Source organism: Podarcis erhardii, assembly GCF_964252035.2.
Source record: "Podarcis erhardii genome assembly, chromosome: 9".
Taxonomy (NCBI): Eukaryota; Metazoa; Chordata; class Lepidosauria; order Squamata; family Lacertidae; genus Podarcis; species Podarcis erhardii.
In genome coordinates this window covers 54,511,294-54,532,285 of record NC_138512.1, presented here as the reverse complement: position 1 = coordinate 54,532,285, position 20,992 = coordinate 54,511,294, and the positions used below count along the sequence as shown (strand labels likewise).

The window sequence follows — 20,992 nt, the reverse complement described above, 5'->3', positions numbered from 1 at the left end:
ATAATTATCCATAGATGCCGCAACCTTCCCGTTGCCTACTATGAGTACAGCTCTGCAAGTTTTTTGCTACCATATCTCCATGGACAGTCTTTCTGTTACGTGATTGGAGCATAAGGGGCCAACTAGATAAGCCGTGTGTGTGTGTGTGTGTGAGAGAGAGAGAGAGAGAGAGAGAGAGAGAGAGAGAGAGAGAGAGAGATGTGTACTATCATATTTGATATAGCTTGTTTTCTTGTAGGAGCAGAGGTTTACAGATGAAAGCAAGTTCTGTGCATTTGAAATTAAACCTCCCTGAAAAAGTTTTGCATGACCCTTCCTGCAGTTTATATCATTTTTAGATGTAGGGTTGAGTTGTTGAAAATAATTATTTATCCTTCTATCCAAAAGTGATATTCCATGCCTTTATGAAAATTGGTTGCATATAATAAATTATTATGAATTATATTTATATTAGTGCATATAAAGTGTGACCTTGTAGAAATTATTCTGAAATGTTTAGGGATCACTCCAAAGAGACTGTTTAGGGAGAACCAGAGAACCAGAATCTCTGCAGTTTTCATTGGATCATCTGGCCTATGACACATACCCAGAATAATGTTTTACTCTTAGAAGGAATAATATATTTACATATTAAATTATTATGAAAACAAGTATATCAATTATACCTTTGACTCAAGAAAGGAAAAATCAACCCATAAGTACTGGTAGGAGGGAAACTGAAACTCAAGATTCAATGCTATCTAACTGAAACAGCCCAGAGAGAATGTGTGTAAATAGCATCCCGAATTATGTCATTATCCTGTTAAAACCAAGAAGCTCCATCTCTAAAGAAATAGCACATTTGCACATTTAGACCAGAGGCATACAAACAGTTTGTAGACTGCGGCAGAATCACCACACTGAATTGCACTCTACGTAGGAAGTAGAGTTGCCAACTTCGTGTGTGTGTGTGTGTGTTTTTAAGAGATGTACACAAAAAATGAAAATTCGGAAGGTGAAATAATTTCTGTCGCTGTAGCTGGAAGTTCCATAATGTCTCATTTCCTTTTCATGAGGATGTTGAGGGGCAAGAACCCTGCTGGGAAAAAGTATTGGCAGCCTTAGAGAGGTGAAATAGGGAAGATGCAGGGCGCATGGCATGCTTCAGGATGGTAAATCGTGTCTCCTAATTATCACCCATTAGCTTGGAGGGTTGTTATAACTGCATGTAGATCTCACTGGGGAAAGGTTCTGATTGTGAAGAGTGATGTATTGTATTTGATATACATTTGTATAAGGTATTAAAGGATGCAATTTTGCTTCAAGGGACTGAGGATGGGAGAAAGCAGGAAACAAGGGGAAGCAACATTAGAGAAAACTGGGAAGGGAAAATAGTGTTGACATTTTCTCACCAATTTCAGCCCATTTTACATTTCCTTAACCATTTGGTGGGGATCTTGCCAGCTGTTAAAGAATGCCAGCAATGTGCTTGCTTTCATTCATAGTTTTTATGAAAACAAATCAAGGTCTTATGCACCCTCTGGCACCACTTTACCTGCCAGGGGTTCGAATATAGCCTGCAAGGCCATTTCCCCTGAATTGTGCCAACCACCTCACATCTGGCATCATATGTGACTTCAGTGTGGGACAGGTAGAGACACCACTGCCAATGCACAACTTAAAGTGTGGACCTGATTGCGCGTTGGCAAGGCAGGTTCCAACTCTGCCCTCCACCAACTGATGTGGGGTAAAACCAAAGCCTGCCAGATAGGATGTGCTCCCTGCAGGGAACTTTCTCACATAGCCAACTCCTGTAGAAAGCTGGCCTTGCCTCTACCATCTATTAGCTGAGAGGTGGTAAAGTGAAAGCATCAGACTCTTCCAAGCTCTGCATGTTGGTTTGGAGTCCCACAGTTTAGGGACTTCAAAGTGCTCAATCAGCTGGCATGGCATCACTGAGATGTCAAATGGGCCCTGCCTACTGTCAGATTTGGCCCACAAGGCTAGGTTCAGATAAGGATCTGGCCTGCTGTCCTAGAATCTTTACTCATTTCAGTCGCTAGATACAAAATTTACAAAAATTGAAATGGACTTCTTATTTACAGTAATTATGTAATCTCTGAGTATCCGAATACTATTTTTATTCAGTGTTATTCCTAATCTTATTTTACTATGTTGCTGATGGACATATACAAACCAGCACAGCCAACCATGAATTTTGTGGGCAGTTGCATAACACAACCCGTTGAAATGAGATATTTACAGGCTGAGGAATACACATCATGTCTCTCTGCATTTCTCTTAACTGTCATGAGTTTAAATATGTGTTATCTTCTTAGGTCTGATTACTATTTATTTTATTACTGAAAAGAGATACAGTAATAGTCACACCTACTTCATTGCAATTAAAGCTGTGGATATAGGGTAGCACACAGCACATAATTTTGGTTGACACAGGACAGTAAGAATGGACATTTAGTAACGAACATTATGATTGACTTACAAATCAGATTGCATTATTTCTCCCAAATTTCAGTTTCCTCGTCAGTTTTATGGTGGATGCTCGAGGTGGTGCTATGCGGGGTTGCAGGCACAATGGACTTCGAATAATTATTCCACCCCGGAAGTGCACTGCTCCAACACGAGTTACCTGCCGGTTGGTCAAACGTCATAGACTGGCCACAATGCCTCCAATGGTGGAAGGAGAAGGTCTGGCTAGCCGTTTAATTGAAGTTGGGCCTTCTGGTGCTCAGTTTCTTGGGTAAGAATTTTTTAATTATCCAAGATAATTTTTAAAAACATGAAAAAGATGGTTTCGTTTTGTGATCTACTCTGGGGTGGCTCAGCACTTCAGTGCTCGAAGTGAAAATGTTGTATCTGATTTGTTTTATGCTGATGGGCTCTGCAATGAAAAGTGCAACACTGTTAGGCCAGCAATAATTCAATTAGCTTGTTTTGTTTTCCCCCCTTATTTAAAGCACCAGTAGCTACAACTCAAGGTTTAGTGTGCTTCCTGGAATAAGTCTGTTTAATCCACGCTGGGCTTTTAAAGCAGAAATCGTTTCGTGATTGCAGTCAATTAATTACATATTCGCTTTTAAGGGTAAAATGAAAATAGCACAAATGTTGCAAATGTAAATATAACATCTGTTGAAAGATGCAAGAAAAGCTAAAGCTGCTTTCAAGGGGGACTTGTGTTCTCTCAGTGGATATTTTCTCAGTAATTGGGACTGCCTGGGAAGCACAAACCTATGATTTTTCTGGGGCTGCATTTTATTCCTTCTACTGCAGTACCCCACAGAAAGATCAGACGTGCTGCACTTGTTTTAGCAATTTTCTGCTGAAACCAGCAGTTTTCAACACTTTTATTTTATCAGCAATTTCCCTTACCAATGGTGGCATCCAAAAGTGGATGATCAAAGGAAAACCCCCCTCTGCTTAGAGCGAATGGCTTCAGCTGAAAACCGATAAAAGGATGAAGATGTCAAAGGAACAGCGTAAATCCAGCGTGAAGCAAATTTAAGGCCCCGTAGTCCCTAGACTTTCAGCCAGTTATCTTAACTAGCATTTAGTTCTGGAGAATGGGGTTTGGGGAAAGAATGGGATATATCTCTAGAATACAGCATAGGAGGAAAAACCATCAACCATTTAACTCATTATTTTGTTGTTGCTGTGTTTCAATAGAGGAACTAGAAGATTCCTAAGCCTGAAAAGATGGGTAGATGCACATCTGTGATAAAAGGGTTGCTTTTAGGGTTTACGAAAGCGCCCTTGAATACTAGAAAATTGTTTAAAGAAAAGCATCAAACCCAAACTAAGGAAAGCCTTTGCTGTCACATTTTGTATTTTCAGTTCTTCTCTTCCTCTATCTACCTGTTTCTCCTCCTTCCAATACACTCACAGTAAACTCAACAACTTTTGGTTTTCCCCCCCACCCTTTCAGCCTAGTGGGGAATGTCTATGGAAACTCACATGTACTAAGAGTTTACATACCATTTCTCAAGGGCATGTCTTACACCGCTGGCACTTTCCTGAGTGGCGTCCTGGCAGTGAAATCAAAGTCACTGAACACTTCCTGCCAAGCCAAGCCTTACATTAATTCATTTGCTCATAAGTCCTGAAGACTGGATCTTGCTCCCATTAATATTAGAAGCAAGGCTAGCATACCACTGAACCTACTGAGGACAAGATAAGGTTACAAAATTATGGGGAGCTCTTTTTATGAATTATCAGGATCAGTGGGGCATACCTAAACAAATCAAGGCAGAAACCTGTTCAGTGTACAGCCTAATTCCACTCTTGAGCAGACAGTGCACTGGGGTTTTGGAAAACAAAATACATAAAGCTTATTTATTTTCTTTCTTTCACTGCTGCTTTGGATGTACTCAGTAAACTTCACCTGCCTACGGCTCCTCCCCCACTTAATGAGGGAGAAAGTTTGGTCAGCCGAATCCTTCAGCTGGGGCCTCCAGGGACCAAATTTCTTGGGTAGGAGAGACTTAAAACAAATTGATGGATGCTGGCCTTCCCATTCTTCTCCTTCTGCAATATTATTTTTATGTCATTGTGCCCATGACATTGTCCCTTTCTATGATTTTAAATTCTGTATTTACCTAACCTTTAGTGGACCATTTTCCAGCCCTTGTGGTATGTGGTTTTTGTTTTGGTGATATGTTTGTACCTTTTCTTAAAGTTCCTTGAACTCCACTTATGATTTAGCATGAGAACTTCCTAGCTGTGAAATGTAACAGTTGTTATAGCTGTTGTGTGCTTGACGTCTGTCGCAAAGCAACCTGGACTGGAACTGTAGGAATCTACTGTACAATATTTTGCCTCTATTGTCACCAACACAACGGTGATATGTTATATATTGGATATAACATAGAACTTAGCATGATATATACAAGATGGCCTATGTAATTCAGTTATTATTGTGAGACTATTGATACACAAATGTATTTATAGTTTTTGCAAAAATGGGAAACACAAGTTATGATGAAACATATATACAATATGGGCACAATGAGCAGAAATTTGATTTTGCGCTTGTAGATTAATATAGAATAATCATTTGGGCATTTTCACTATAAATTAGGAGTCTGGAAAATGTCAACTGAAACAAAGAGCCAATATAAAATCAATGCAGATTGATGACAGATGTGGCCTGTTTCTTAAATAGATTTGTATTCTCCTATAAATCATATTTTTTCTTTAATGTGTCCATATATGTATATACATAGATAACAGTAGATTCTGCATGATAAATGTGATTGCACAGGATTCCACACATCAAAACAAGTTTCAAATGTGTGGGCTTTATTCATTCCAGATTATAATTCTACAGCCCCAATGCCAGCCCCTGCTGCTTTGGCAAGTCCCATAGATGCTGTGTGATTTTTATTTAAATAATAAAAAAGTGGGAGTACATTGCTCACTGGTCCTAACAACAAGCTATATAATGCCAAAGTGGTTCTAGTATGCTTTTTTCAGGATCGTATCCAGGAATGGCAAAGAAGCCGGCCGTATTCCAGGTCACTTTGTAACAGACTGAGAAAACTTGTATTGATTTGCTGCCCATTTGGCACAGTCCTTTAACGTGCTGTGTTGCTGTAATAGGCCTGTGATTGTCGAGATTCCTCACTTTGCGGCTTTACGTGGTAAAGAAAGGGAGCTGGTGATCCTGCGCAGTGAGAATGGAGACAACTGGAAGGAGCATTTCTGTGAATTTACAGAGGATGAGCTGAATGAAATCCTAAACGGGATGGATGAAGGTACACAGTCTGCTAAGAAAGGAGAAAGGTCTGAAAGCCACAGAAAGGAAATGATAATGAACTTAAAAAATAAATAAAAACATTATTCTGCAACCACTGCATGCATTTGCTATGCATATTTGCTATATGTAGTTTCTGTGCGGCTAACTCTCCCCTGAGCTGACATGTACAATGCCATGTGGCCAATGAATATTTGTGTGCAAGACCATTCAGTCTATTAACCTGGCATACGATGGAATAAGTAGAAAAAGACAAATAGAACATCAAAAGACTTGTGGCATTTGCCTTCTTTCTGTAAGTCAGAACAGTTTAAAATGACTCATGGGTAAGACAAACACATTTGCCAATTTGTGGTCAAATCTCCCTGCACTAAGTAAAAGATCTATTTGGGTATCCAAGTGACATGAAGTTTTTGATTTGTTATTCTGGACAAAACTGCAAAAATCTGAAGAAACCCTTTAATGGCAATCCTAACACATTCTGTGGTCTTCTGCCAACCACATTTACATTCAATAGTAGGGCCATAGTGGCAAATAAGATTAACATAGTCTGAACGTAGAGTTCACAAATCTTTCTGTAGCCATGGAGACATCTAATCTCTAGAAAATTAGAGAAGTGTTGTGTTGGGTGGAAAACTGGCCATTAGGAGTAGCAAGAAGTAAATTTTGAATTTTATAGCTTTGAGGGTTTACTTTGGCTGGTCAATGCACGATCTGAAAAGTCAGTTAATATACTACACAATTTTTAATATAATAAGATCTGCCAGTAGTTTTCTATCTGACTATGGCTATGATTCTGCAACCATTACTTAAGAACAATCTCAAATTGTATCTACAGAAAGGAAGCATTCATATATATATATATATATATATATGGGATGCGGATGGTGCTGTCGGTTAAACCACAGAGCCTAGGACTTGCCGATCAGAAGGTCGGTGGTTTGAATCCCCGCAACGGGGTGAGCTCCTGTTGCTCGGTCCCTACTCCTGCCAACCTAGCAGTTCGAAAGCACGTCAAAGTGCAAGTAGATACCAAATAGGTACCACTCCGGCGGGAAGGTAAACAGTATTTCCATGCGCTGCTCTGGTTCGCCAGAAGTGGCTTAGTCATGCTGGGCACATGCCCCGGAAGCTGTACGCCGGCTCCCTCGGTCAATAAGGCAAGATGAGCGCCGCAACCCATATATATATATATATATATATATATATATATATATATATATATATAAATGTTTAGTGTAGGAAATAATTATGGTTTAACTATGGTTTCTTTTTACTTAGTCCTTGACACACCAGAGGAGCTGGAGAAGAAACGCATTTGTCGTATCATCACTCGGGACTTCCCACAGTACTTTGCAGTGGTGTCCCGAGTCAAACAAGACAGTAACCTCATTGGACCTGAGGGTGGTGTGCTAAGCAGTACAGTAGTACCTCAAGTACAGGCTGTCTTTCCAGAGGGAGCACTAACCAAGCGAATTCGTGTTGGTCTGCAGGTAAGAGAAATGAGGACAAGACTTTGCATTATCTAACTGGCAGCATTTCTGTTGATGAGAGGAGTTTCTTCATTCCATTTTTAATTATTTATCTGGGTTCTCTTTCCTGTATGTCACTCCCCCTGAATTCCAGTAGCTAGAAGAATTAATAAAACTATTTCTGGACCTCTGGTTCCTTCCTACAGTTAATCATAACAGACATGCACATTGGTAAAACTTTACAAAACAAACAAAACAAAAAAACCACATTGATGCAATCACACATAAGATTGCGTTTAGATCCTTTTTGCAGATGTGCACACTGGTATCCATTTGGCATTGTCTTACTATGCTTGCACACTATTCTGTACAAAATTTGGAAATAAAAAAGCAACAGCAATGGAGAATTACTAAAGCATTGGCTCCCATTTGAGCAGTCGCAGCACGTAATTCAGAATTTGAGAAACAACCCTCATTTCTCTGGAGACTGCTGGTTATCTTTGCACAAACAATTCCTGCCTTTATAAACCAGGATATGCATGTACTCAATGAATCTGCAACAGTTCCTTTGCACCTACCTTCAATTGAGCAGGGAAACCAGCCCAGAAGCCGCTTGTTAACAATTGCTTCTTGTTATGACATAACTGAGGTACTGCTTCATGGCTTCCAAATAAACAAGGAGATGGAGCCATGTTTAAAGTTAGCTTTCGAATGCTGGTTTATTTGGAAGCTGCTAAGCATAGTTCTTGCTGTACACATAACAAGAAGCAATGGTTAACTGACGTTTCCAGCTATGTATTCCCACTTATGCTAAAGGAGAAGAGAAGTAGGAGTGAAGGAATGAGCTGGGTGCATGGAGCTGGCTGGAATGGTATCTATTTTATTCAGAGAAAATAATAACAGAAGCTACTGAATGGGCTTGAAGATTTTTCAAAGAATTCTCAGAAGGAACTTGGGTTTCCCCAGGAGCTCTGTGGCAACCTCTCTAAGGACATAGAAGGCTTGGTAATCTATGATTCCGATGGATATTTGCACTGGGAGCACCCTTTAGCACTAATAGCAATTGTCTGTTCTGGTTGGGGTTGAAGTCCCTCTGAAGGAACAGGAGTGCAAGGTACATCTTGAGCCATCTCTGTCACTGGAGGTCCAAAAACTCTTCAAAAAGTCTTCACTCAAATCCATAGTTCCAACAGACAGCCTTCCGCAATTCTTGCCGTCTTCTACCACAACCCACACAGCAGGCTATAGCCCTTTTATACACAAAGAAACTTGTCAAATCTGCCCAGTAACGCAGATAAGAGAATCTCAAGTTCCTTCAGGTGCATTGACTCATCTCTGCTGGCTCGTAGAGTATTAACTCATTAATTGCATTCCTTAACAAGGCCGTAATAGCCTTACCAAAGTGGTCCATGCATTGATAACCTCAAGACTTGATTACTGTAACATGCTCTATGTGGGGCTACCCCTGTATCTGGTCTGAAAACTGAAGCTAGTACAGAATGCAAGAGCTGGCTACTGGCAGCATGCTGACAGCACTTGCCAATTTGCCATCAGGTGAGGCTCAAGGTCCCTAGTGCTAATTCACAAAGCCTTAAGCAACTTGGATTGCAAGTACTTTAAGGACCATAATGCGCCATTTCAATCACTGAAATCCTTTGATCCTCCTGAGGTTTGGTTGGCCTTTGGAGGGACTGAGCCTATAGTATGACAGGCTGTGGAAATCCCTGCCAGTAGGGGGTCCCATGGAGCTCCCAGCCTGAAGAATCATCCCTGTCTTTACTAAAAATTATGTTATTTAGATAGCCCTTTGAAATCACTAGCCAGTATTTATGGATGCTTTTATTAATTGTTTCAATTCTGGCGGTTCCCTCACTGCGAGAAGCCAAGTTACAGGGAACCAGGCAGAGGGCCTTCTCGGTAGTGGCGCCCTCCCTGTGGAACGCCCTCCCACCAGATGTCAACAACTACCAGACTTTTAGAAGACATCTGAAGGCAGCCCTGTTTAGGGAAGCTTTTAATGTTTGATGTATCACAGTACTTTAATATTCTTTTGGAAGCCGCCCAGAGTGGCTGGTGAAACCCAGCCAGATGGGCGGGGTATAAATAATAAATTATTATTATTATTTATTTATTTATTTATTTATTTATTTATTTCATTGATGTAATTCTTGTATGATGTACACTGACATGAACTTTTATGAAAGTGTGGTTTATAAATATTTAAACGAATAAATAAATTAGGGGCAGAAGACAGGAGTAAGCAGAAAATGGAATTGTAATTAATTGAGGCACATGGAATGTGCAATGGGTAATCAGATTTATATAGCTTTAAATATATAGTCAAATTCATAGAAGACATTGCCCAATGTCTACGAATGATGATGAATATATGCTATTGCCAGAAACAAAGACACCAGTCACTTGTGAACAAAAGTGAGAGAAGATTGTTGTGTTTACGTCCTGATTGTGGACCTGCCAAGGGCATCTGGTTGGCCACTGTGGAGAAGAAGAGGATGTTGTTATGATTGTTCAGATACCAATAATTAAGACTTTCATTTTGTACATGTCTTTGGTTAGGCTCAACCTATGCACAATGAGCTTGTAAAGAAGATTTTAGGCAACAAAGCCACATTCAGCCCTATTGTCACATTGGAACCCAGGAGAAGAAAATTCCATAAGCCAATAACAATGACTATTCCTGTTCCTAAAGCCTCTAGTGATCTGATGATTAATGGATATGGGGGTGATGCACCCACTCTGAGACTACTATGCAGCATAACAGGTAAGCTCATAAGAAGTACCTTGAATAGCTCGGTCGGTAGAGCATAATACTCTTAATCTCAAAGTTGTGGATTCAAGCCCCATGTTGGGTAATAAATCCCTGTATTGCAGTGAGTTGGGCTAGATCAGTGTTTCCCAACCGGTGTTCCGCGGCACACTAGTGTGCCGCGAGATGTTGCCTGGTGTGCCGCGAGCGAGTCCAAAAAAGGTTGGGAAACACTGGTTTCTCTTTCAAAAAGGAAACGTGGGTTAAAGCGGCGACACCGCCTCCCACTCACTTTCCTGCTCTGGCTTCCCTAACAGTTTTCCGAGTTGCGTCACTGGATCCAGCCCCCTTTTCCACATGTGACACGGGGCTGGAGGGAGGGAAAGAGGGCTTTACGTCGCGCACAAAGGCAGCCTCCTAGAAGCGCTCTGGGCCGGCGCCGTTTCACCGAAGGCGCCGGAGGACCCCCACCCTCAGCTCCTTCAGAAAGGAAGCCCCGCCCCTCGGCTCCCTACGCCGCCAGGCAGCTCAGCTGACTGACGAGGACGTTCTGCGGCGGCGGCCGCCGCACAACCACCACAGGTGCTGGCAGCGTCCGCAGCGCAATAAGTAACAGCGCCTGGTGCTGCCAACTCTTTCTCTCTCTCTCCGGCCCCCCCCAAGCTCTCGCGCGCCCCGCGTCAACATCGTTGCGCGCAGCTTCCCGAGCTTGAGGCCAGCCGCTGCACGCACGCGCCGGCTCGTAATCGGCTCCGGTTGTTGCCTTTCTCCGCCGAGGTCGGTGGACCCCGAGCCTAGGCTTCCTTCCCGCACCCCGCTTTCCGAAGACCGCACACCAGTTGGGCCAGTACATATTCCCCTCCCGTGACTGGAGCGGAATAGCCCTTTCTCTTCTTCCCCAACCCTTGTCGTTGGAGGAGTCCCTCAGTCCCTCGCTTTGCTGCCTCCTCCCCCCCCACCCCCAAAGCTTGGAGGTTCCCCGGCAAGGGGGAGGGAAAAAAAATTGAAAGTTACACTTTCGTGCGTCCCTCCCGGCGTGACGCTGCGCGCTGACGTCACGGGGCTGTAATGGTGGTGTGCCTCGAGATTTTTTTCATCAAACAAGTGTGCCTTTGCCCAAAAAAGGTTGGGAAACACTGGGCTAGATGACTCTCATGGTCCCTTCCAACTCTACAGTTCCATGATTCTAAATGCACTGATGGGTCCATTGAGAAGGGTGGCATTGTATGTTGATGTTGTAGAGAACTCATTGAAAGCTCTTGCTTAGCCCATATTTGCAAAGTGAAAATAATGACATCCATAGTTTATAGTTGAAATAAGATTTTGCATCTTGGTACCAAAAAAATGTGGGTGTGTATTTATTTATTTATTTATTTTAACGTCAAGTTATTAACCATGAGCAACACCCAAGAACAGACCTTGGCTACAGCTTGTAAAGTTAGAGCTTCACCACAAGCTCAGATTCAAGTGAAATGCTGTGCCAAATCTTGGGAGTCACTCGGTGCAGGAGTAAGGAGGACTCTGGAGACGCAAATTGGCTGTCAGCTCCTCTCCTGTTCTTGTGGTCTTACTAAGCCAGGCATCCCCAAACTTGGCCCTCCAGCTGTTTTAGGGCTACAACTCCCACCATCCCTAGCTAACAGGACCAGTGGTCAGGGATGGTGGGAAGTATAGTCCCCAAACAGCTAGAGGACTGAGTTTGGGGATGACTGCACCAAGCCATACTTAGGCTTACTACGTCATGACAACCAGGCCATTGACTTCTTGTAGGATTGCTGAACATTTTTTCTCTTTGTCCTCAATTGTTTCAGGTGGAACAACACCTGCTCAGTGGGAAGACATCACAGGAACAACACCATTAACTTTTGTCAATGAATGTGTTTCCTTCACCACAAACGTATCTGCCAGGTACCACTGTCCAGAATAGTATATTTTCTTTAAACTGTATTTAAGTGTTTCGGCACTATATTTTCAGCTTGATTACTTATTAATTGGACACAAGTACCCCACTAAAGTTTTATTTGTCATTATTTACTTATTTGATTTATATACTTTATCAAAAGATCCCAGGGCAGTGTACAACATTAAGATCACATTTTATGGGGCATAATAGTAAAAACATAATGAAAAGCATAGTAATAGATAGCATAATAATAAAATAATCATAAGTCGTCCCCCCCCAGCTTTAACAGGCCATAGATTAATGGCCAAAGGCTTGGGTAAAGAGGTATATTTTTGCCTGGTGCCTAAAGATACGTAATGATGGCACCAGACAAGCCTCTCTGGGGAGAGCCTTTCTCAGACAGGGAGCTACCACAGAAAAGGTCCGTTCTTGTGTTGCCACCCTCTAAACCTGTTGGGGAGGAGAGACTTAGCAAAGAGCCTCAGATAACAAGTGCAGGGTCTAGGTAGGTTTGTATGGAGACAGGAAGTCCTTAAGGTATTGTGCTAATGTGCTAATTCTGGTATTGTAGTGTTTGCAAAATAACCCATCCTCTGGCCTGACCCTAAAATAATGATTAATTCTGGAGTCTGAAGAGTCTAATGTTGTTTTAATATCTGTTCTGAAGCTGGCAGCCATGGTATCCTAATATGGACAAAAGGAGAAACTGTGGTTAATTAGAGATTTCCTGGTTTAATCACCTGTGCGCTGCAAAGGGGGTGAAGGGACTGTGTACATATCCCAGTTCATATATCCCAGCTGAAAATGACTGTTCCAATGCATTTTGGTAATCTGGGAATCAGTAGAGATCCATTTCAAATTACACTCAGGCTTGGGCCACACCCAATGCAGAATCTAGATGACCCCCCCCCCCAATTAAGAATTTGTTTATTTCAAGCTAAAGCGCAAGTTATTTGAAATCAATACTAGTGTGATTCCTGGATGTATTTTCCAAATTCTGAACTTGTGTGTGCGTTATGTTGGACTTAACTATGTAACAGTTTTCCATGTTTGTTTATTTGCAGGTTTTGGTTGATAGACTGTCGACAGATACAGGAATCTGTTACGTTTGCTTCCCAAGTATACAGAGAGATTATCTGTGTGCCCTACATGGCCAAATTTGTAGTGTTTGCCAAATCACATGATCCTATAGAAGCCCGATTAAGATGTTTCTGCATGACGGATGATAAAGTGGATAAAACGCTAGAACAGCAAGAAAACTTTGCTGAAGTTGCCCGAAGCAGAGATGTAGAGGTATGGAATTAAACATGCAAAATGAATTCCTTCATTCACATTTTAGTACATGTATTTTTAAAACCATTGTCTTAATTTCCTTTTGTAGGTAGAAAGAAAAAGAAAATCTCTCATTTTAAATCTTAATGTGGGTAATATCCAGCTAAGTCACCCTCCAAGAATACCCACTGATTTCAATTGGTGTACTCTGTGTAGAATTAAAACTGGTCATTACTGTATATTCTTTATCTGCTTGTTTCTTTGTTTGTTTATTAGAAATATTTTATAGCCCACCCTTAATCTATACAGATACCGGAATGGGGTATGAAATATATACAAATATTAAAATACCTAACAAAAATATGTTAGAACACATGCAGATATTTCTTTTTATTGGGAAGAAAAGGAACTACAGTGGTACCTCAGTTTCAGAACAGTCCTGTTTAGGAATGATTTGGTTTACGAACTCCGCAAAACCGAAAATAGTGTCCTGGTTTGAGAACTTTACCTCGGTCTAAGAACAGAATCCGAACGGTGGAAGGGCACCGGCGGCGGGAGGCCTCATTAGGGAAAGCGCACCTCGGTTTAAGAATGGTTTCGGATTAAGAACGGACTTCCGGAACAGATTAAGTTTGTAAACTGAGGTACCACTGTACAGGGACTCCCGGTCCAGATTAAAACATTTATATGGAGGGTGGAACTGAACCTTTCCTACTCTTGTTTCGTTTTTCCTTGACATTCTTCCCAGCCCTGCCATGGGTGGAAAGCTGCTTTTGCTATGGGAGGAAAAACTATTTGCCATAGGTGCAAATAGCAGCTTTCAAGAGGAAATGGTCGAAGGAAAAAGGGTTAATCCTTCTCTCTCCACCACCATTTCTATGCCATGTTCGTGTTGCAGATCAAGTCCCCCTGCAATTTTGTTTAGTGGCAAATACAATCACATAGCACATTGTCCAGATTGGGATCTGAACCAATATGTGGCACCTATCTCCACCCTCTAAGAGGAATTCTCCTGTTCAATATTCTTCCCAACCTAGAACAGCCATAGTTCAGATCAGTTTTGGATTTTAAGCAGGGGAAAATATTTTTTATCTTCCTTGTTTGCGTATAAGACTTTCTGTTATACTATATAGTACTTGAGGGCCGGCTGTCATCTCCCAAAACGCTTTATTGCCATTTAGCAAAGTGGTGGTTCTAGAGGGCTGTGGAATCTGTGGCCCCTCAGATGAACTTCCACTTCTGTCAATCCCAGCCAGTGGACCAGTGCATTCTAGGAATTGAATAAAGGTAATAATGAACTCTCTTCTACATTTCCATGATACTTACTGCTATTATATTTTGTTCTTTATCAACCATATGTAGGTATTAGAAGGAAAGCCCATCTATGTGGACTGCTTTGGGAATCTAGTACCACTAACAAAGAGTGGCCAACATCACATATTCAGTTTTTATGCCTTCAAAGAAAATAGACTTCCATTGTTTGTCAAGGTAATAGATACAAGTCCATATCTAAACTTTCATTTTATTTGGTGGCGACTATTCAACAAGCAGAAACAGCCCATCCATATACAGCCAGAAACCACCATTCTTTAACTATTTTAATAATAGCACCAAAGCTGATGAACTGCATTTCAAGGGCAGTGGTCTACTTTATCTCCTTTTATGCATCTAGATGTGCAACAGTGCTTCGGCATTTTATGCAATGGAATGAAAAACGGCAAATTGGGGGGGGGGGGAGAGTAGTTGCCTGAACATTCACCATGTTTCAAATAAAAACCGAAGATCTATAAAAATGTTGATATCTGTCCTCTGGCTTTAGATCTCCCTTTGGAGATTCAACATTTTCACTTTAAGGCAAAAATATTAAAGTTTCTTTAAGCAGGGTTTAATGGCAGTGGGTAAATAGAACTTTACTTAGGTACTGTCATACCTCTGGTTGCGAAAATGATCCGTGCGAGAGGCACGTTCACAACTCGCAGCATTCGCAGCCTTAAGCGCTGCGTCTGCGCACGCACGTGACACAATTTGGTGCTTCTGCGCATGTGCAAGCGGTCCGCAACCCAAAAACGTGCAACCCGCAGCGTTCATAACCCGAGGTATGACTGTATGTCTTCATCCGTACATTTAATACATTTGCATCATAAATATTTTATAATTTTGTCTCTGTAGTATTTTGTATCTCTTTAAGCTGTAGCATTGTGTGTGTTTTGCTTTGCTTTTTGCACTAGGTCCGAGACACAACACAAGAACCTTGTGGGCGCTTGTCATTTATGAAGGAGCCTAAATCTTCTAGAGGCCTCGTACATCAAGCCATCTGCAATCTGAATATCACATTGCCAAATTACACAAAGGTACTGCATAATACAATGAAAAGATCTTTGCTCACATACTAGCCCGCACACTGAAATTTCAGAGCTCCTAATCCCTGGCTTTGTTTTGCACAAACTACAAGGAGTGGCTTATCTTTTGGGTTAAGTGGCTGTGAGTTTTTATTTTTAAGACTTTAATTAAACATTTTTTAATATTACATATAGAGTAGGATTGGGGAGCCCGTGGCCCTCCAGATGTTGCCAAATTACATCTCTCAACATCTCCTCCCATTGGCTGTGCTGGATGGAGTGGATGGCAGTTAGATCATCATCTGTAAGGTCATAGGTTCCTCACCCCTAACATAGAGGGTGCATTAATTATAGAGTATTCTCTAGGTGGGTGGCTCTCACACCATGACCTTGAATTGGCTCAGCAGCATCGATTTTCTGAGTTAAAAGTGTAAATACTGGGGATTATATATATCCAAAGAGCCAATACCAAAAGAACCCATCATATGATACTTTGCAGATTTCTTGAGCATTAAGCCTAGTAGTTTGCTCAGGCAGAAGTGTAGTGCTGGAGGAGAAAGACTGCAAAGGCACTTTAGAGTCTGGGTTTTCATATATATCACCTTCATGCCCATTCCAAGTTGATCTGTGATCTTCTGTTTATTTGTGTTCATAGCTAAGTCATTCACATAAGCAATTAAATGCATAGAACAGAGTCTCATGTGCACGATGTGTGTCTTCTCACTTTCATTGGAATTTAAAGTATTACAGATTTAAGCTTGAAAAATCAAATATGAAGAGAGAGCAATTAACACATGCAAAATTTTGTTACATTTTCTTTGACATTCCAACCATGTATTTTCAGGGTTGGCACAAGACCTCCACCGCCACCTCCTCACTTTTGGGGGGTAGCAGCGTAGCATTGCCCTGCTTGCTTTCAACAGTATTTGCTGTTGTCACAGCAATTCGGTGACATTCCTCAGAACAGGACATGCCAAGCAGGCAACAGTAGTGATGGTGGGGGCAGCCCTACAGGTGGTGAATGGAGGTTCACAATCTGCTGCCTCTCCCAATCCACTGCCTGAGCCAGCGTGGCAAATGGCAGGTCCAATCTTGTATACTTGGGTCAGGCTTGGTGGTTGAGAAATAGTATCTTGGCTTCTTTGAAATGCAGTAATAAAAATCAAGAAAGAGCCTAAAATATCCAAACAGCTTCCCACTTTTTAATTATCTTAAGTCCCCAGGTTAAGAAAAATAATGAACTGATTCTCTTGTTCCCTTTTTTTCCTCCTTAGGAAAAAGTGCAGAAATAGTGTTCGTTTTGTACTCTTGCCAATTGAATATGACCAGAAATCATTCTTTTCCGTTAACTGCATCCTATCTTTTCCTGCTCTGTTTTTCTCTTTTCTTGCATGGCATATTGGGCTGAAAGGAATCAGAATCAGATCAAGAACAGGAAGAAGAGGTAATCTTGCCAATAGATCAGTACTCTATAAAACCTCTGTGACCAAAATTAAAATTCCCTTGGGTATGCATGCGGAAGTTCACCAAGTCTCCCTGCAATGCACTCACTCATGGCTCCAGAGCCCTTGAACTCTGAGGAGCAACTCTTAAAATTGTAAAGAGCTGCAGCAGGAGGGGGGGGGGGGAAGATAAAAACATACTACGTGTGATCTTTTAAATTTTTATTTGAGAATCTGAGTCATTGTTTATAAATGCATTTAAAAATAAATAAATAAAATTGATTTTTTAAAAATAAAAATCAGAACTGTTTAGATGCAGAAATAAATATGAAGTTGATTTTTTTATTTAAAAAAGTCAGAAATCAGTGCAGTGATACACTACATACTAAAACTCATTCAGATGCAATGCTTACCTATTATATGAATGAGCCTTAGGTTTGTGCACTCCTCCCTCCTCTCTATTCCTTCCACGTTTTTGTTTTAGCCACAGTTTATTATCTCCATCTCTCACCTTGCATTTTAAAATTTAGAAAGGTGGTGATGAATATTATAATAGAGCTGTATTGTTTCTATCCCCCCCCCCAGCAAATATTGCCCTCTCCCTCCAAAGAATTTCCACAAGGTAATAGAACCTTAGACACCTACTGTGATATCAGATGCATAGCTGGCATCTTAGGACATCTCAAGCTATGTACGTGGCTCCTACTTTTTTACTAACAAATGTGCCAATATATTGTTCTTGCACTTTTGCAAGTCGAGATACGAATAACCTGCTTGCTGCTTCCACCTTCTTCACTGTTTCTCCCTGTCCTGCTCAGTGATCTTTCTGTGCAAATTCCAACTTAGAGCCTAAATGCAACAAATTAACAATTTAGATTATATAGTTTGATAATAGCAGGAACTAATTACCAAGGTTCATCAGTGGCTTAAAGGCATTGCTAGCTCTTATTAGAATTCAGCTTGTCTGGACAACCAGTTACCATATTTTTCGCTCTATAGGACACACTTTCCCCCCTCCAAAAATTAAGGGGAAATGTGTGTGCGTCCTATGGAGCAAATGTAAGCTCCTTGGCTTCAGCGAAAGCAATGCGAAACCTCCAAAGCACAGAGGGAGCGCTCCCTCTGCGCTCCGGAGGTTACGCGTTGCTTTCGCTGAAGCCTGGAGAGAGAGAGGGGTCGGTGCGTCCTATGGTCAGGTGCGTCCTATAGAACAAAAAATACGGTAAGTTGCAATACTTATCAGGAAGGCACTCCAATTGAATCCGGTGGGTTTTACTTCCAAGAAAGTGTATTTAGGATTGACCTACAGGCTTCAATGGTAAATTAGCTGGTGTTCTAGGTGATATTTCTCACTGGTTGTTATGACTCAAAGTGCTGTAACCATTTCACTCTGTGTTCTCTTTCAGACTGACATGACATCAGAAAAACGTAAGATTGTAATAAAAATGCTATTTGTCTAATCATTAAGTTAAGCATAAGAGAGTGTGCAAATTCTAATTGCCACTGATGATATTAATTTTCTAAAAGAATGATATAATAATGTAAATTTAGCTTTTAGCTTTTAGATGTTATTTAATATGTTACTAATAATTAAAATAAAAGTACTAAGACAGTTCATCTAAGCATTCACTTTCCTTTTGACATCCCCTGGTGACCCCTGCTATTGCTGTTAGGCTTGTATAAATCCCCATATTTTATTTCATTTTTTATTTTGTATGTATGTTCACATAAAGTCATTGCATTTTATAAGTTAATTACAGTATCACCTTTAAAGATTCAGCTTCTATAAACTACCTTCATTAAATTGTTTACATGCAATATGCATGTCCCTGTGTATAAAAGTGATACTGTTTTAAGTAACAAAGTTCCATAATCCATTCACCCTCTCTTACTTTGGTGAAGTATTTCTGAAAAGCATATTTATGTATTGGGACATTGTCACTAGCTATTATTGATTATACCTGTAGTTGGAAGTGGAGCAGGACAGGAAGGGGAATGATGGCAACAAGTGTTGGGGTAAAATCAGGTCACAAGTTCACTAAATTACAGCTTCCAGGCAGATCACAGCATGGGCAAAGGACCAAAACAACATGGCAGCCCTGCTACCAGTGATACTTTTCAACCCAGTTGCTGGAAGGTCAGCTTACGCCACTCATGTTGTCTGCTTTCACGAACCAGAAGCTATGGAAGATACTGCAGAGTGCAAATTGAGTGGAAGTGAGCCATTGGGCCCATAAGGCCGTACTCAGCCTACTTGCCCTAATGCTGTGGCCCCTGCCCAGTGCCAGTCCTCAGTTAGTTGGGCCAGAGTTCCTGACACGAAAATGAAAAATGAAACAATTAACATTTGCTATAAGGGAGGCAAAAATTCTGGAACTAAACAGCCATTGACACAGGCAAGTGAAATTCTTTCATGGCCCCATCAGCCAGCAGCTGGAAACATGCAGTAAAAGAAACAGCTGCTTTTTCAGAAGCCTGGAAGGGCAGGGAAGGAAAACACTGCCATGAGTCCAGGCAGGGACTTGAACCTACAGCCCTGGAGTAGATCAGGTGGCAAAGTTCTCTCCCTAGTTCACCCTAAAAACTCACCCAAGAAAGGTCACCAGGCAGTGCTGAATTGCCAAAGACAGTTTCCAGGCCATAGTGGTTTGGTCTAGGTGGGAGCTGTGCAAGGCAGCCCCATTCTTCCACTGGGCACAGTCGAAGTCCGTGGCTAAGGGAAGTAAGAAGTATAAATTAAAAAAGAGATCGTTACATTCTTAAATAATGAACTGTTTTGTAAAATGACTTCTGTTAATAATAAATAAATGAAAACAAAATTACTTATACCCCGCCCATCTGATGGGGTTGCCCCAGCAACTCTGGGTGGCCTCCAAAAAAACTAAAAGTATAATAAAACATCAAACATTTAAAACTTCCCAATATAGGGCTGCCTTCAGGTATCTTCGGAGAGTTGTATAGTTCTTTATTTCCTTTACATCTGATGGGAGGGCATTCCACAGGGCGGGCGCCACTACCGAGAAGGCCCTCTGTTCCCTGTAACTTCACTTCTTGCAGTGAGGGAACTGCCAGGCCCTCGGAGCTGGACCTCAAATGATCAGGAAGCTACACTGGAAGCTACTTTTCAGCAGAAGAATGGGAGGTAAACATTCTTAAAATACATCATTAAATAAATCTTTTCATGCAGAATTGCAGGCTGCCTTGGGTCAGGTTCCTCTGTCTTTACCTCCTCTCTAGTTGGGCTCCTCCTCTGCTCTGCTTTTCTTCTCCATGATGCTCATTTCTTGGCCTTTTGGTCAAGTTACAATATCATATAGTCTCAAAGTTTAACCAATTCCACGCGTTTGTGTTGCTAAATGATAAGAAATTTTAAAATGCTTTCGTTCACACAAAACCCCTGAACAAATATGGGGGAGGGGAGACACATTACTCTGAAGTAAGTTTTACTGTAAACATATTCCTGATGCTTTATATGTTAATAGTGGGGGTGGGGACAATACTTCACCATAGTATGTTGCATATGATTTTAAGCCTTTTTCATTTATAACCATCTTAAGTTTTGTTGGTGTCTTTTTTCCTTTTATTTTATTGTAAGGATACTTACCCTGCAATGTATGCAACAGCTTTGCTTTGCATGGAAATAACTTGGCTTACATATATATGTATATGTACTGTGTCTATTTGTGTCTGTGTGTGTGTATGTGCCCTGTATGAATGTTTTTGGTTGCCATGCATTACATTCCCCCCTAACCTATGAATTCTCTGTTGAGCTAGTCACTATTTAAAATTTCCCTTCCCACTTTTTTATATCATCATCATCATCATCATCATCATCATCATCATCATCTCTTTCCCTTGATTTCCCCTCCATTTGTTTGAATAATGAGGATGTTCCAAGGAAAGGACCATTCCTCTTGAAATAAAAGCCTGTGTGTGTTTGTGTCACCATCTGAATGTAAGATTCCCCTTAGATGAAATGCCGGTTTGCAGCTGCCTCAGATATCAATGCATTTCATTTACTCTAGATTATCTCAGAATTAAATGTAAA

The 20,992-nt window shown here is 41.1% G+C and overlaps 1 protein-coding gene and 1 long non-coding RNA gene across 31 annotated transcripts in view; one reads left to right on the top strand and one right to left on the bottom strand.

Moving 5' to 3' along the window:
* Positions 1-20,992, top strand: part of ANK2 (ankyrin 2) — a gene marked incomplete at its 3' end in the record, with an annotated part of 330,684 nt that overhangs the window by 282,318 nt on the left and 27,374 nt on the right. For 15 of the 30 annotated variants that reach the window (XM_081876550.1, XM_081876549.1, XM_081876568.1 and 12 more), the window contains 11 exons: positions 2,516-2,740; positions 4,369-4,467; positions 5,596-5,750; positions 7,031-7,242; positions 9,799-10,003; positions 11,800-11,896; positions 12,956-13,184; positions 14,526-14,651; positions 15,392-15,514; positions 16,914-16,946; positions 18,351-18,372. In XM_081876550.1, the coding sequence (XP_081732676.1) occupies positions 2,516-2,740; positions 4,369-4,467; positions 5,596-5,750; positions 7,031-7,242; positions 9,799-10,003; positions 11,800-11,896; positions 12,956-13,184; positions 14,526-14,651; positions 15,392-15,514; positions 16,914-16,946; positions 18,351-18,372 (1,526 nt within the window). The remainder of the gene's footprint in view (positions 1-2,515; positions 2,741-4,368; positions 4,468-5,595; positions 5,751-7,030; positions 7,243-9,798; positions 10,004-11,799; positions 11,897-12,955; positions 13,185-14,525; positions 14,652-15,391; positions 15,515-16,913; positions 16,947-18,350; positions 18,373-20,992) is intronic. The other 15 variants (XM_081876558.1, XM_081876556.1, XM_081876552.1 and 12 more) reach the window with 2 other exon arrangements.
* LOC309350446 overlaps positions 16,960-20,992 on the bottom strand; it is a 37,462-nt gene continuing 33,429 nt past the window's right edge. The window contains exons 2-3 of the long non-coding RNA XR_014160380.1: positions 19,534-20,296; positions 16,960-17,793 (exon numbers count right to left, since the gene is read on the bottom strand). This is a non-coding gene — a long non-coding RNA (uncharacterized lncRNA). The remainder of the gene's footprint in view (positions 17,794-19,533; positions 20,297-20,992) is intronic.